The sequence below is a fragment of the Calidris pugnax genome, unplaced genomic scaffold (genome assembly GCF_001431845.1).
Source record: "Calidris pugnax isolate Ruff unplaced genomic scaffold, ASM143184v1 scaffold39, whole genome shotgun sequence".
Lineage (NCBI taxonomy): Eukaryota > Metazoa > Chordata > Aves > Charadriiformes > Scolopacidae > Calidris > Calidris pugnax.
Genome location: NW_015090828.1, coordinates 7310502 through 7327643, shown reverse-complemented (window position 1 = coordinate 7327643; position 17142 = coordinate 7310502). Strand labels below are relative to the sequence as shown.

Here is a 17142-nt window from a genome sequence, read left to right as displayed (position 1 = left end):
AAGTAGTGTGACCGTTTTCCCAAACACATTTTGCCAAAGGCGATTTTGGCTTTTATGTTTTGGTGCTTTGCTAACATACTATGTCAAAAAATACCTGATTCTGCGTAAACCAGTGTTCATTTTTGATGTTTCCCAGTGGGATATGCAATATTTTTTTGCCTTTGGGCCAAAGAAAGTTGTGTATCTTGTGCAGCACTATCCCTTCTGGCTAATTCAATTACTTTCAGGTTTTGTAAGTTGATACTGCACCCACTGGGAGTAAGATTTCTAAAAAGACGATATTTCTAATAATCTACCAAAATAAATGGCTGCATTTCAGAAGGAAATGTTTTGCTTGTTGCTCACAGCTAATGTTTTGAAGACCAATTTATTGTCAGCATGGATATAATATTGGGAAAATTTGGCCTAGTTACACTTTCTCAGTTTCTGAAACGACACTGGTGCCTCCTGAGAGAACATCACGGTAGTACATGAAAACCTTCTGGTACCAAGCCTGTAATAACCATTTGAACTCCAGTCTTCAGTGATGGGGGAAGGCAGAAGGACTCACTGGGGATAATACAGAAAGCTTACGTTAGTAACTGCTGGGCTCAGGGTTTTTTTTCCCTACTTCTCTACTTCATACGATGACTGGAGTTAACTTGTGATTTAGGCATTCCCTTTTCCTGATGCTTCACTAAATCTTCAGCCTAATGGAAACTTTAGTCTTGTTTTGTTTGTATCCTAAGTTTTGTTGAAATAGGATTTGGAAGTTTTATGTTACTTGGAATTTAAACATTACCAAAGTTCTCCTTATGGCTGTATAATTCTTGGCCTCAAGGTTTTGGGTGGGTTGGTTTTTTTCTAGTTGGCTCTTATCTCATGAGTGCTCTGTTTTGGATGAGATTTGTATTAAGATGACTAGTTAATCAGGCAAGAGAACTGAATTATATCTAGCCTTTCAGTATCATGCTTAAAATACTATGGAATCATATTCTTTTGTCTTAACATTGGGATCAGGATCTGAATGAATGAATTCTAGGTCAACATTAGTGCAGCAGGAATAAGTACATCATGAGTACCGGTCTGTAATGTGTGCACAGATCACTGCAAGTATCTGAATAGAACTGTTTCCTCAAGATGTTTTGGCTCTGCAAAATTGTTAAAAAACAAAAATACAAGTTTAGCAAATTAGACGTTCCATGTAATTTGGAGCTTTTAATGAGACCGAAGTTCCTCAGCTGTACGAACAAAGTGTTTGCATGGGCAGTGTGCAATGCTCTTTGATGATACAGTGAAAAAGCCAGTTCTCAAGATACAGCTGTTAGACTCCCCATCCTCAGAAGCATGTTCTCAAGTACTGCTGGAACATTTTCTAGGCCAAAGACTTAGGTATAGTCATGTAAGACACTGCAGATTGTCTGCACGCAGGCAACATGCAAAGAGGAGACAGCATCTCTTGTGACCCCTTTACAGGCTTTCTTTCAGAACACTGCAGTCATAGCCATTAGTTTTCATTTCTGGTTCACCATTTGTTGTCTCTATTTTGGGTGGTAAATGGAGATATTTGAAGAATGTTGCTGCTGCAGTTCTTTCTCTGCATGTTCAATACACCTTTGCTTGAGAGCATTACCCTGTTTTCATGGGAAACCCTTTCTCACCACTTGGAAGCCAATTCTTTCCGTCCCTGCAGGATGATTGCTTCATTTAATACCAGTTTAACTAGATATGCCTTGTGGCTGACTGTAACAATGATAACATTCAGATTTGTTTTGATTCCTTAAGTTTACCTTACAGGTATGAAATAGTCTAAGCTGCAGCTGGGAAATAAATCATTCATATGTCAGAGATGCAGCTGAGTTTATAGGGCTGTATTTTCACTGCCCCAGGCAAAAAATGTTGGAGTCTTGTTTCATGGTTTCTAGTGGTGTTGAGCAGGTTTTCATTCCTGTTCACACACACCTGCCCATGTGCCATTCTAAATTTTATCTTTCTGGCAAGAGATGAGTAGAGAGACTATTGTTATTGCTCACATGTTTTACCTGGTCTGGCCCTTTTTTCAGTAACTGAGAGTGTTGGATGTAGTTTGCTCTTCTGTTACAGGTATATAAGGCTCAAGGGTCCATTGGGTTTGGTCCTCAAGACAGTATACACCTACTGCTTAATGCTTCTGTGCAGACCAATTCATTCTTGCCATGTTTGGTCTCACACAGTCTGTACTCTGAAACATTATTTATGAAATTCTGATGTTTTCCTATTTTTGCCATTTTAAAAGAGACATTCTGTGCTGTGTGTCAAAATGAGTTGTCAAAAACAAAAATAGAAATAAAAAATAACTTCTTTTTTTCTTGGTAAAAGGTCTTGCTTTTACATTCCTATATTTTTTTTCATGAATTGCATAGTGTAGTGTGGCATGCAAAGGATAAGCCAAAGCATGTTTTGTTTTTGTACTTTATATGTAAAATAACAAAAAATTCCAAACTGTTTGTAAAAACTGAAAAGTGGGTAGATAATGCGAAATATTAAGAAGGATCGTACAAACAGGACATATGTTAGGGTAGAAAGTGTTCCTTTGCAGTTTCATGGCCTAGACTTGTTCTCTTTCAAATAAATGGATTTTTTTTGCCTTTTTCTTTGTAGAAAGCATATAGTACTGAGGGATTGCATGGTCAGTTTGACATTGCAAGTCAAACTGAAATAAGATGTGACAGGTAATGGTGTGAACCACTAGTCAAATACTGTATATTTAGTTCTCGTGTTTTACTGAAAAATGCATGCCCGTCTATGGGTGTATTACACACATCTAAGTAACACTCATTTTTCGCTGAGAGGGTCCCTCTTGGAGTAGTGAGGCAGGATTAGATAATCTCTTCCTATTTAATATATTCTTATTTCTGTGTTTGAGTTTTTTTTCTAAATTGGGATGTCCCTTGTCCTGCTGTAAAAGTAAGGTCTGAAAAGTGTCTATAGTTACATACCAGTAGGATGGAGAAAATGAGATAAACTTAAACTTAACTGCAGTAAAACCTATCCTGGGTGGTTTTTCCCCAAGTGGCTTAAGTATGTCTGGAGACTTTCACAGTCTTGAAGAGATTTAATTGCTCAGTGTGAGCAATTTGTCTGTTTGCTAGCTTTTCCCCTTAAAAATGTCTGTGTTAGCTACAGTATTAATTTTAAACTCCATGATTGTTACTGTATCTGTTAGCAGAGGAGTGTATTTTTGTCCATTAGTCTGTGCTGAAGGCATTAAGGGAATGAAGGATACCAGCTACTTATCATGCCTAGATATATCTTGTAGGAATGCGAAAGTGTCTGTGAATTACAATGTTGACCCCTGCTGATCTGTTGAAGTACCATATGCTTAACTCCTTGCTGCTCAGGGGGGGACACCTTTCACTTTAAATTTCTTTCCTATCACTTTCAGTTTTTAATCCATGGCAAGCCTTTGGCCCTTGCCCTGTGACTTTTTTTTCCTGTCTAGTTTCCTACATTAGCCATTCCTCTTATATTGGCATTTTCAGAGCACTGTAGTGGATTAGAGACACCCACTTTTCACAGGCTGAGGCATGCAGACATTGTAGTGTGTTAGATCTGTCCCTGTGTTACCAGTGTGTCTTCCCTGGGGCTTTCTGTGTGCCTCCTTTCCCTCCACCTGCCCTTTGGGAGGGAGCAGGCAGACAATATAAAATGCCAGTATATGCTTCTCTTGGTTTTTTGTACATTTTCAGTTCATTTTTTAGAGACAGTGTCAGGGATCTTATTTTCCAAGTTACATTTATCTATTTGCACTGTAGTTTAGGGAAAAGGTGGAGTCTTCTAGCACAAAGTGATCTGTACAGTTTTAATAAGAACATACAGAGGGACTTCACAGGTGAACATGCTTATATCTACAACTGAACGCTTGTTTTCTCAATAAACACAAGTGTAATCCACATGTCTGATATTCAGAAATGATCTTACAGCAATTCTTTATCTTTGACAACATCCCTTTCCCAGGATGAATTGCCATATATCCATTCACTTCAGTGAATGTAGCACTGTCTCATAATTTCTGAGATTCGCATTACTTGAAGACCCATTTTAATTGGTTTTACTTCCTTCCCCTCTGTATTTTTCAAAGCTGTGTTTGTAAAAAACAAATACTAATTCATTTTAATAAAATGCATCTGCATTTTATTGCATCTGCAGTCAGTATGTTCGTGCAGCATAAGCTGTGTTTTGGGGAATGTTATAGAATAAGAATATAACTTTGCTCTTAAAAATACAGTTGGTTTTCTGTGACTTTTCACTAAGCAGGGCTCAGAGATACTTAGAGATACTTAGTGACACATACTTAATCTTTGTCCATTGATCTTATTGTTCTAGTTAGCTTTCCCCAGTACTTCTACATGCTTCAATTAACCATCTTCCTTATCCTCCAAATGAAAACAGTAACTTGCCACATCCCACCCACTATAAGAGTTTTTAATTGGAAATGAAATCAGATACTAGGCATTAAAAATCAGAGTGCTTTGTCTATCCTGACATAAAAGACATAAAATTAGCAAAAATCAGTGCGAGTAGCCTGCTATCGCGCTGATATAGGTGATATCAGAATCAAGTTCTAGAAACAGCTTAGAGTTCTTAACATCCATCTAGATTATTCGCTGTTCTTCTAGACTGCTAATTCTCTTCCTGCTGATAGAACAGGTTTCATTTTTCTTTTTTTCTAGTTGCAAGCAATAAGACAGATTGTAATATCTCTCAAATCTCATTTGTGTGTGTGTGTCTTGTCTTCAAAGATAGGAGAGTGCATATGTGTGTACATACAGCGTTTATGCAGTTGAATGGCAAGTTACAGAGAGGGACTTTAAAATGGGAGAGGAAATGTTATGGTCATCCTCAAGAAAATAAACTATCAGTCTTCTGGGACTCACAAATTATAATTTATCAGACAAAAGGTGAAAAAATAATTCTGCAGGTTTGAACAGGTTTCATTTTTCTTTTTTTCTAGTTGCAAGCAATAAGACAGATTGTAATATCTCTCAAATCTCATTTGTGTGTGTGTGTCTTGTCTTCAAAGATAGGAGAGTGCATATGTGTGTACATACAGCGTTTATGCAGTTGAATGGCAAGTTACAGAGAGGGACTTTAAAATGGGAGAGGAAATGTTATGGTCATCCTCAAGAAAATAAACTATCAGTCTTCTGGGACTCACAAATTATAATTTATCAGACAAAAGGTGAAAAAATAATTCTGCAGTTTTTTTTTTTTTTTTTTTTACATCATTATGTTTGCAGACATGATGCTTCTATGGAATGTGTCTGGTATGTTCCAATAGATCTGTTTCCAAACAAATCACCTAACCCAGCAACAGCCTGTTTTGTGGAATTCCTTTTCTATTCGATGAAGGCTGAACGTTTTGGGAATCTTCTGAAGATGGTTGGAGGTGTACCAGGGGTTACAAGCTCAGGATGTAGACCAGGGTAAACATGTGGAATAAGCAGAATGTCAGTCTGCAGGCAGTCTCAGCATTCATGAGGGAGTGCGAGGAAAACCCACACTTCACTCGTGGCAATGTTAATGGATAAGACCTTAACCAAAACCAGGGATTGTATTGCATGGAGTGAGAACATATTCCATGTTCCAGAGTGTCTGGTTCCCAAATAGGTAGACTAATAATACAATGGTGAATTTATTGCATAAAGTGTATTTTGTCATCTTTTCAGTACTTCTCTCCAGATCAGCCTTAATAAGATTTCTATTTTAGTTCAAAAGAGGTAATTTTTTTTGAATGCTCTTAAATGAGTTTAAATATCTTCTAAATGACCTTTTCAAAGCTCAGTCTTTCTAAAGACAAAAATAGTCTTAACTTATCCCAAAATATCCATTTATATACTTTGTTAAGCATATTCTTATTATTGCAAATTTTATAGGAATTGCCATGCTAAACATAAAATTAGAACTCATAGAAATCTGACTGGTATAGTTTCTTTGTTAATTAACACCATTCTCTAGTTTAAGCAGTATATGGCATAATGCTTATTTACTGCAAATAACCAAATTTTGCAGGGATATATTTTTTAACATCGTTGTTGTTGTTATTATTCAGCTCTCAGGATTTCTCTTCCCTACCTAAATTACTGAAAAGCTGTTCTTTGTTCTGGTAGTTATAGTCTCTTACATGTAATGAAGGGACTCCCCCATAGGAAGACCTTCATTTCCTCCTAATGATTTGTACAGCATGTCCTGTGTCCTCTATAGTACATTTGAACAATCTCAATTTGGGAGTATTTGTTCAGCAATCTTTGGAAATTGCCTGATGTGTTAGTCGCTCTCTCCTCTTACTGGCAGAGCTTTGGCCTTGGATATGACAAAGCCAGTGAAGAAAAAACTTCATTAGAAATCTGCGTTAACAAATTCTAGTGATAGAAATGGAGGCTGCAATTCACAGTCATTTTAAACAGCTCTAAACACAGCTTCTATTGACAGCAGTGGTGCCCGCCTGCCCCAGCTGCCTTTTCCTATTGCCTGCCTTGTACCAGTACTAGCATGTCAACTATCTGGCCTGGTAGCAAGTTGGACTAGAATGCTGAACCACCTCAGAACCAGCTTGGCAGCAAAAAACCGAACGCTTCAGTTCATTGAACTTTGTCATGATGCTGCTGTATTATCCCTGGTTTTGAAATGAGGACGTATCTGTGGCGGATTGGTGGGGGTCCGCAGTTGACTGACAGTAAACTGAAGACTGTGTGCCCTGTGATAACTCATTTATGAAAAGTAATCATGACTCTTTTTTTTAGATACAGATTTAGAGTATTTACTAGTCTTAGCTTATGTGTATCACAAGACATTCTCTTCACTACAGATGCCTCTAAATTAGGCCCAGTGACTTCAGTTAGACTAAAGAAGGTCATGCTGTTCTGTGCTGTGAACTGAGTTCAGGAGGAGTGGATGTTTCCACAGCACATAAAGGCCCTGCAATAGCAGGGAACTGATGAGATAAGAGGGGCCCACACGGTCCACGCTGTCTGCTAAAGGGTGCAAAAAACCATTTTGGAAATTCTTTGCCAGTATGACCTAGAGGGAAATGCCTTTCTCATCAGAGATCTCATGGTCAGTCTGTTCTTGAGCATGTGAGCAAAATGCAGTACGTAGAGAGCTTTAAAAAAGGTAGATTATTTATATGATCTCTAAGTATCTTTCTGCTCCTTTGGATGCTATGCCATGCCTCTAATACCTTATACAGGGAAATCCATCTACCCTCTCAAACCAAAACCACCTCTCCCTGTGTTTATTGTGGGAATTTGTCCAACAAGGGGGAAAAGATTCCTTTAAGTCACCACTGATGTCTTGAACTGTGAGGTTTAATTGCAGGCATTGCCTTAATTTCCAGCTGCAGTGGAAGATGCATTTGCCAGGCAGTGCAAGCACTGTGGAGAGAGAGCTCGAGTGGGGGAAAGTCCAGGGGCTCACAGATAGCAAAGTCACAGGCAGTTACCTGTACCCACACCTGTACCTGTCCGGTCTGCGGTCTTACAAAGTTACAGTGACTTTAGATATATCTAAATTGTCATGGTGCAAATTAACTATATGTTTTCCAGGTAGGAAGTCAAATCCCTGTAATGAGTGTGTTTAAAAGAGGAATAAATTAGGGCCTTTTCAAAAACGTAAAAGCAAAAATTTACTGGATTGCCATTCTTTAGTAATACACACTGCCAATAATTTCAGGACGGTTAACTCTTAAATATCTTACCCTTATTAGCTGTAAAGATACCATCTAAAATACCATAAAAATACCATAAAAATACCATAAAACTGCTGTCTCACATTCAGCATAGCTTATATATAAATATACGTGTAAATATATTAATCTATTATAAATATTTATATATTTATATATAAAGATATAATTTTATAAATATTGTGCTTAGCTGTGTTACTTAATGCTTGATGCTTATGCCAGTAGTCTTTACAACCTTGCAATGCATGCAATGTTGCAAAACACATATACATAGTTTCTGGTTTCACTGTTCTAGTATCCATAGGTCTGGGGTAAAGAGAAGCAAGTGCTAATTATAACGTTGTTTTATTATACAACTTCTTACATCCCACAGGCCACTGCCTTGGCTACTTCATGTTGTATTACACTTTCAGTATGCAGTAACTTTATCATGATATACTAAATCTCACAAAGGTCATTTATAGTTCTTTATGCTTTAAATACTTGGGGAGGTTGGGCAAAATGGGGAATTTGGAGATCTTTTCTCTCAGATATTGACCTAGGATTGGCAGAGGAACATGAGCTAAGTGTTTCATGTGTAAGAATTTCCAAAAATGTTAATGCCTTTCCCTGCATATAACCTATAGCTTGTTACCAAAAAAAGGTGATGAAATACGAATGGTTATGTACGTATATGTATATCTCGGTAAGTCATTTATTATAGTGTTATAATTAAATGTCACCAATTTAACATTGTATCACAGAAATACAGGCTTGAAGTTGAATGTCTGTACCATGGTGAAATCAAATTTAGAAACAGCTTGATCTTCCTATTAGCATTGTATTACGTGGATTTGTAACAGAGCCATAAATGATTGGTGTTTCAAAAAACTGTTTATATTACTCTGTTCAACCTTTTAGAGTGAATGCAGAATAATCTTCTTTGCAGTAGTTCCATTATTATTTAAATGTATTTTTGAACACATCTAATAAAGGTGTCTCTGTCAGTCATTGAATGGTTTATTCCATTCTAAATAGTAAGCCTTAGGTGGCGTAACTCAAGCTCCTGCCAAAAGCCCTTGTATTTCAAGTTGTATGCCTTGGCCAGTGCAGTAGCCTTAGCTTAGATGTTTTTAATTTGATCTATTTATTAGTTCTCAGTATGCCATTTTGGATTTAAATGGCATTAAGAATAGACATACTACTTAACAGTAAAATTGTGATAGTGGAATATAGAATGTTCTTACTGCCTGAAATTCTTAGATATGAATCCAGAATAAGTTTGCAAATGCTTATTTTTAAATCACAAGAAGTGCAAACTATTCTTTGGTCTTAAAGAGTGAAATGAAATGAAATGAAGAAGTACAGAATAAAGACTGTGCAGTTACTAACTAGATTTCGTATTTACCCTGCATTTAAGTGATAGCAGTGTTTTTAATCTTTTCAACCATACTTTGCTTATGCTTCACTTTAGCTGAATTCCTGCAACTGGAAAACTGTTTAAATTCTCTGAAAGCAAACTGTCTATGCCCATCACACTGACTTTCATGCTAGATGATCAGATTATGGGGGATAATAAAATACTTGAGATACACACCACTTGCCAGAACTCTCTGCTTATGCTGTCACAGGAGGACTCATCTGAACTTCGTGCTGAAAGCTGAAGGACATCCTTAAAGCAAATCTTTCATTCCCATGAATAAATTCTAGATTACTTCAGTCTAACGTAGGGTGCTAAACAAAATCAGATAAACACAATAAAAATTAAACTCAAGCTATACTGAAAAGCATAGAGGAAAATGAAAAGACGTGCAGAGAAGAAATAGTGAATTACTTCATATGACAAGAAAACATCATATAGTATTTCCTGACGTAAGAGTGATTGTTGCTTTGCTGCTTTACTGCTATTTTTTTTCTTCATTTTTATTTTACTTTTGTCTCTACTTCTCTTTCACTCTTGCCATGTTTTTGTGGTTGTTTTTTTTGCTTTACCATTGTTGCTTTTCTGGAATGTTAACCTACCAGAGGGATGGAAGATATGCCTACCCTTGCTGCTTGCCTGTACTATTTATGTGCTGTCAGGATTTAAATGTATATGGCAACTCTTTTCTTCATAAGGATTGCATAAGCTTCTTCCTTTAAATAGGGAAGTTAGGAGAGTCTTAAAAAAATATCCCCTATTAGCTCTCTGTTACAAGGATAGATTTCTTTTTCCTAATTAACAGCTCCTGTTGATTCTTACCTACAGAAACAAAAAGGCTCAATGCTATAGTTTTTCTGAAATGGAAATGTTAAACTTTAAAAAGGGGAATTTCAGATTTGTTGGACAACATAGTTCCTGTATTTAGGAAAGAGTGTGCGTTTATATATTGCAATATAAGGATCTAATCAAAGGCCAGTATCCATCGCAGTGTGGTCCCAGGCCCACTGAGGTCAAAGCAAGAGCCCCCTAAGGTATGGGTAGATTTTAGATCAGATTCTCAAAGTTCAGTAGGTGTTTTGTAAGATCGAATAGTGAACAACTATTCTGTTCACTTTTTCAGGGTGATTTATGAAGAGAGACAACAGGTTTTTTGAGGTTCTGTCTCTCTTCATTGCTCAAAATGCCTTGAGTTTACCTCATAATGATAAAAATATCTATGCTGTGAAAGGAGTTGATGAGCCAAGGACATGGTTAAACGTTAGGAGGATACTAGGTGACTGGTTCTGTCATAACTGATTTTGTATAAAACCAATGTATTTCATGTCATTTGGTGTGGTGGTTAGAAACTGTAATATAGAAGGCATATTTTAAAAACAGGATCAGTGTCAGTGATCAGTGGATTTATTGTATGGGCTATGAAAAAATATTCTAATGTCCAGCATTCGAGTAAAATTCAACGCTCTTGGGAAAAACTGGTTTTAGTTTAGAGGACATCTTGGGTAGAAATATGAATTGTTCAATTTAAGAGAATTTAAACAGTAAATAACAAAATCAATGGTACAACAATTTTAAATAGAAATTTAGGATTGTGTTTTTGAACAGTTTATAATATTCTTCTTTTTACTGTTTTTTATCAACAGTTTCTTCGCAAAAGCTTTTTCATATTTTTCTGGTTTTATTTTTGTTTCACAACTGTTCTTTGACTTACACCATGCTGTGTATGGAAGTCAAAGAAATTAAAGAAATTAAAGAAATTCAAGGACAAAAATGCAAATAAAAATTCTAAGTTTTTTTCACAAATGTTTTAATACTAAAATAAAAAACATAGTAGTTCTTAATTGTATAACAGTTGAAATTTTTCATTTTACTTGCAACTTGCTTAATTTTTCTTTGCTTATGAAAGATTGAAAAAATAATCTTATCCAACCTGCATCCACTTCTCTATATTTAGGCTGTCCAGAAGAAGAAAGCAGAGTACAGCAAAGATGGACATTACTGGCATAGTGCTAGTCCACTTAATGCACTGTTGCAGGGCAATGCCAGATCCATTTGAGGGTCTATGAAGTATTTCTGCTGCCAGTGATCCGTGGATAACAACTCGTATATCCACCAAACCCTCTTTTTAAGTAGTCATTTTGTTCAGAATTCAAAAATTAAATAATTTGCATGCAGTCAAGGAAGGAGTCTTGGATTTGAGGGAATTATCCAATCAGATACAGGCTAAATGACCAAATGATAAGAACTGTTTGTTAGTAGCTCAAGTGTATTTATTTTTCATTAGCAGGTTGTTATTTACATATTTAGAATTATAGTTTAGTCTTGTGTTTTCATTGTTTGTATGTAAAAATTATATTGATGAAATGCAGCCATCTTAAAAATGTTACCAAAGGGAAGACAGATGATACTTCTGTAATCAATTGCAGCCTGTGGTTTAGCACTGACTCCACCAGTAGTACATGAGCTATAGAGTACCTATTTGCGTAAAATCCTTTTTCATGAGTGATATATTCATTCTGACAAACAAATACATTGTGATAATGAGTTTGGCCTGAGGAGGAGCTGTTAAAAAGCCATTAATAAGCATATGGAATAGGGTTGGGGTGCATGTTGGAGCCTGAATAGGTAACTGAGGAGAAATACCCTGTCCTGTAGAAGAGGCCTGCAGGCGGTGAGCAGCCACTGAAAATGCTGCTGTGCTTTACAATACTGCAAGTGAAAATATATGAAGTGCAGTGAACTCAGAAGAGAGGGTGTAGGAGTCTGTGGAAAACACCTCATGGTTTTGACTATTCAATGAAAATTTTGAATTCTGGGAACTTCTTATGTTATTCTTTACAACATTTTTACAGTGGATGAGAAGAGCTGAGTGCTTAATTTTATGTAAATGCACAAGGTGACTGTTTACTTCAAAATTACCAGTTGCCACAGTAGCAATTCTTTTGGTAGTCTAGGGGCCAAGATCTTCGCTTAACAGAAATTCATGTTCTGAAATTGTATATTTGTGACTTTGAAAAACCCCAACAATTTCAATAAGCACTAAATAGATAGGTTCTCTCTCTCGCTAATTATACTATTTGGTTGCTAATGAAAAATATACCTTGTCTTTTTTCCATAACATTTAAGAAATCTGTTCTTCCCAGTGACCTTTTCAGAAGGCACGGTAATTCAAGTGGTAATGTGAAGAGGGAAGAAAAATATCCTATTTTTCAATTAAATGGCATCTACTTGTCTCACACTTGCGGAGACCTATTTTGGAGAAGAAAATGAACTTCCCACTACTACTGGATTAACTGAAGTTTGTTATTTTTGAGAACTGACGTACAAAGTAACTGTTCTGCACTAAAGAGGGAAACACCTGAGCTCAAAGACAGTGAAGTTACTGTCATTTAAGAGTGACTTTAATGTCTCCAAGGGTTATGTGGGTTTCCCCATGTAAAGTTAGGGGTTAAAGCAATATTGTGGCATCCTTCCTACTATTTCAGATAAATGTTGCTGGCTTTTCTAATTCAGTATTCCTGTTGACTTCAGCTGAAGCTTTGTCTACATACATTTACAATTTGCATCAATCAACAAGTTAAACTGCCTTGGTGAGTCCAGGTTACAATTGTGGGGCTTTTAAATTTGGAGAATAAGCATCAGTATTTTGGTAGTTTTGACTCGGTTCAGACTAAAAGCAGATTCTGAAATAGGAGTCTGTTTAATAGTAGTTCCAACTTTGAGCCAGGTTATTCATCCTGATTCTTCGGGTAAAATTACTTTTGAAATCACTGACATCTGCTCCCTCAAAATCCCTTTTAAAACTTTCTTCTTTGTTGTACTGTATAACCATCCACAACTTACGTGCTCACCAAGTGCATTGTTATTGTTGTGATAAAAATTAGAAATGTGTTCCCGCTTAAAACTGATCATGTTATTACTATAATGCTTTTTTTTTTAAATTAAGGTTTAATCAATGTCTGATCATGTTATTACTATAATGCTTTTTTTAAAAAATTAAGGTTTAATCAATGCGAGGCAATTTGCGAGAAAGAAAAATTATGTTTTACCCTTTTTATGCTCACTGAGTTTTGTTTGTGTTTTCTTTTTTAAATAGTGATTCCAGAGTTTATTAGTCAAGTAAATATTGCATTGGAGAGCTTAAGCAAGAACACAGTGCATCTGTTTGATGATAACCAGTTTGTGGACATTTCTAAGAAGGTGTATGATACAATTCATAACATCAGATGCTCAGTCATGATGATTCGGGTAAGTTTTTTATTTATTCATTTAATATTAATTTCTATGATAGTTCAAGGCATCAGGGCATTTTCAGGAGAATTCGTAACTGTGTATGTTTATAATAACCCATAGCTCATATCCAGATTGAACTGATGTGGGAAATTTGGATTACAAAGAAACACACAGGATGTTAATACAAGAAGGCTAGGATTCTATTGAGTACCAGATCAGAATGTTGCATAAAAATGTGTTCTTTAAAAATACTTGCTTCTGTTTGGTTAATAAAGATCTTCATTCACTTCATTAATTATGAACTTGTGGCTACAAACCTAAATCTGTAGCTCTTCAGCCTTAACCTTATTTAGTGGAATGTAGGAATGGAGACTATATTCAGGTGATCCTGGTAATATCTTGTTGAAGTTCTGTGAGTTTCACATCAGAAGGCTTAACAGCCTGATTTCTGTCAATCTCACACCATCACAGTCAATGTACTTATACTAGTGTTCTTCCTGAAGTTCAAAAAAATGCTTCAGAACAGCTTATTTTCAAAATTTGAAACAGAATTTTGTCAGATGCAGAATTTCCACCAAGTATCTTCAGCCCACAAATCCCATTTCAAATGGTGTCACAACTGAGCTGCAGTGTCTGTATGTTCAGCAATCTGCATTATCTGTAAAACTGTATGGCATTGCACAACACCTACATGGACAGTATTAATATGAAGATTTCTGCTGCACCCGAAGCTGTGGGTAGCAAAGAGCAGATACTCCTCCTCTGAATTGAAGAAGTTAATGAGCAATGGGATAAGGGCCTGCCTCCACCTGTACTGAACCTCCCATTATCCTAAACAATGTACGTGTTTGCCTTAGAAAAAAAATTGGCTGGAAGTGTATTCAACTGTATTGAATGTATTCAACAGCCCAGCAACTGCACAGTCCTGACGAAAGCTCAGGAGATTTAAAAAAAAAAAAAAATCATTAAAAAGGACATGTGCAGCTTTCTTCTCAATGAATGCCATTTTTCAGACACTGTTATGAGAGGGTTTTTTTGAGGTTTGGTGAAATGGTAGTCAGCTATTCCACCGTCCCTTAGAGATACTGGCTGCCAGCACAGAGAGAGTGCTGAGGAAACCCTGGCATTCATTTTTTGAGTAAGGATGTATTTGCATTCCTAATTAGATACATTCCAGACAATGCCAGTTTCATTTCGGTCTCCCTGTAAGAATCTTTAGTAAATCTGATGGTTATTGAGACGTGTTCTATGGCCCGCTATAGGGGCTTACTAATACTGTGCCAAAGAATGAACAATGCATTGCTGATTACAGGGGATTGCAAGATTGAAGCAGCGAAAGAAGTTGTTGATCAGAATACAATTGAAAAGGGTAAATGAACAAGGACACCGATTCACAGGGGGCAATTTTTCACCATCAAAGTAAATGCAGAAACTCTCCAGATGAGTTCCTCAGGAAGCATTTCAAGCATGTAATTACACAGAGAGAATGTTTTGAAAAATAGAGTTCCTAACTGTAAAAAGCTGCCAAATGCTATTGTTAATGCAAATTATCAGATACGCTTTTCAACGTCTGAGCTTAACCATAGATACATAAAACATTCATTCCAGTCCTGCAGGTATAATCTGAATAACACTTGAGAGCAACTAAATAGTGGAAGGTGTGCTGCACAGATGAGCTGTAATAGAAACGCCTCTGGAACTGCAGGATGCTTCCCTTAAGATGCTTTTTTTTTTTTTAAGCTCTTGATTTGAAATCATCAGATATTTGATCCAGGGTGTATAGCTGCATGTGCGTATTAGTGTCCATATTCCTCAGTCTTTTTTTGACTCCTCAAGCATCTTGATTTTTTTAGATTGTAGAGGCTTTGGGAGCTTGATTTTGCACAGGAACATTTGGGCATTATCTGGATAGTATTTTAATCAGAATATTGCCATTATGGAAATAGGTTGGGGTAGATAGTAGAATTAAAGACAAGAATTCTCTCATGTGAAGTATATGGAAAAGTCAAAGGAAACAGGCTGACAGTTTTTGAGAATACATATTAGATGTTGCATATTTTAAGACTGATGCTAGAACTTCTTTAAAAAAAAAAACAACAGGAGCTTCTATATGGAAGTGTAGTTCATTGAAGAATATAACATAACTGGATTGAAGTAACAGCTAATGATATCCCGTTAGGATATCAAACACAATGGAAAGTGGTAATGACTTAAAATGAATAATAATTACCAATAGCTGAAGCAGTAATAAAGTCATCTTAACAGAAACACATCAAGAAGCGTGGAACAGAATTCACCAAGTCAAAGTTTCATGGAATTCTTTGTTTTTATTGGAGGAACTGCTATGAGTTTTCCAGAGAGAAAGAAGAGGGCAAAATATTCATAAACTCTACTCAGATTTCATCTACTACCCTTACATTCATGGAAGCAGTGTATGAGGAACCTGTGTTCCCTAATTTTATGAGAGGTGGAAAACGTATATTGAGATTGTAGTTCTTATCTGATAAAATGCATCATTTTGATGCATTTCTTAAAAATCCTTTCTGCTGAATGTGTATTCCATGTGCTGTTTCTTCCAGAACTCTCGCGTAGAGTCTATAGGTTCCTGCAGAGTTTATGCTGTTAGGCTTTTTGAGTGTTTATTTTGCAGATTGTGCCTTTATTACTGTTGAGCAGCCATTCTCTGCACCATGTTTTATGTGATCTCTACCCTTTCCATTCCTTGTCTTCCTGTTTCTTTAGGTGATAGTCTTTTACTGTAGGTTTTAATTTCCCTTGCAAAATCAAGCTCAGTTTAGCTACACAGTCAGGTGTCCGCAGCATCACCCTTGTAAAAATGTTTTGGTTACCTCAGAATACCCTTGGGATGGGTGCCCTTTTTCTCCTTTTGTTGGGTGCAAATTCTGGATAATTTTTCACTCGGTTTTAAAGAAATGTAAGAGTTCATCCATAACAGAGCTTGTGAGCTTTTCAATACACTTGATTTCTCTCAATAAGAGACATCACAGCCGACTTCGATCTCTTGTATCCAGCAGAGTTACAGGAATTTTCAGAACATGGACTTCTCGGAAAGGAAGATAGCAAGTGGTGAAAACCTTCCTATCATTCTGTTTCTCTTTCAGTCAGTTAATAAGTGTCTAATTTAATTTCTACCTTTGCTTTTATTAATGACAGAATTACCCTGCATATGCAGGGTTTTCTACCTGTTTTTACTTTTGTAAGTAGGAATGAGTTCGATCCTGTCAGATGCAGGCAGTAGCACACATGAATTGAACCTCTATTTAAAAGCTAGAGAAAACAAAGCAAAACAGGGAAGCGCTTGAGAGAAAAGACATTTACTACAGTCTTATAATTGTTTGTTTTTCCAAGAGAGCTCTGGGACCTCATGGGGAGGAAAGACAAACAATTCATTGTTGGTAAACTTCATTATTGTTGGTCTGAAATTTATGGGTGATGCTAACTCATTACAAATATCTATATTGGGAAGTTGGTTACATAGCTTTTTTGTCATTTTTCTATCCTACACCAATTGCACATAAGGACTTCTGCAGGGTAGTTGGCAAGCCAGTTAGACCTGCACTTCTCATCACTTTCTTGCCATTTCTGACCTAAGTAGGTCAGAGATGATCTTGCCTTCCCTCAGCTCCTTGTCAACTTCCCTGGCAGAAAGCAGGAACTTTCTTGTTTTCCCTTGTTCTTACTTATGCACTGGACTTCTGGTATAAATATAGTTAGTACTTGTTATGTTGTAACTTTATTTTTTTTTTTTTAACCAGGAGAGAATTTTCTTTCTATGTTATTTAGGAAA

General features: G+C 36.4%; 1 protein-coding gene across 1 annotated transcript in view; it reads left to right on the top strand.

Annotated features, from left to right (window-relative positions):
• The window catches only part of CTNNA3 (catenin alpha 3), a 497320-nt gene that overhangs the window by 405778 nt on the left and 74400 nt on the right, over positions 1-17142 (top strand). The window contains exon 13 of the mRNA XM_014940453.1: positions 13198-13349. Within this exon, the coding sequence (XP_014795939.1) occupies positions 13198-13349 (152 nt within the window). The remainder of the gene's footprint in view (positions 1-13197; positions 13350-17142) is intronic.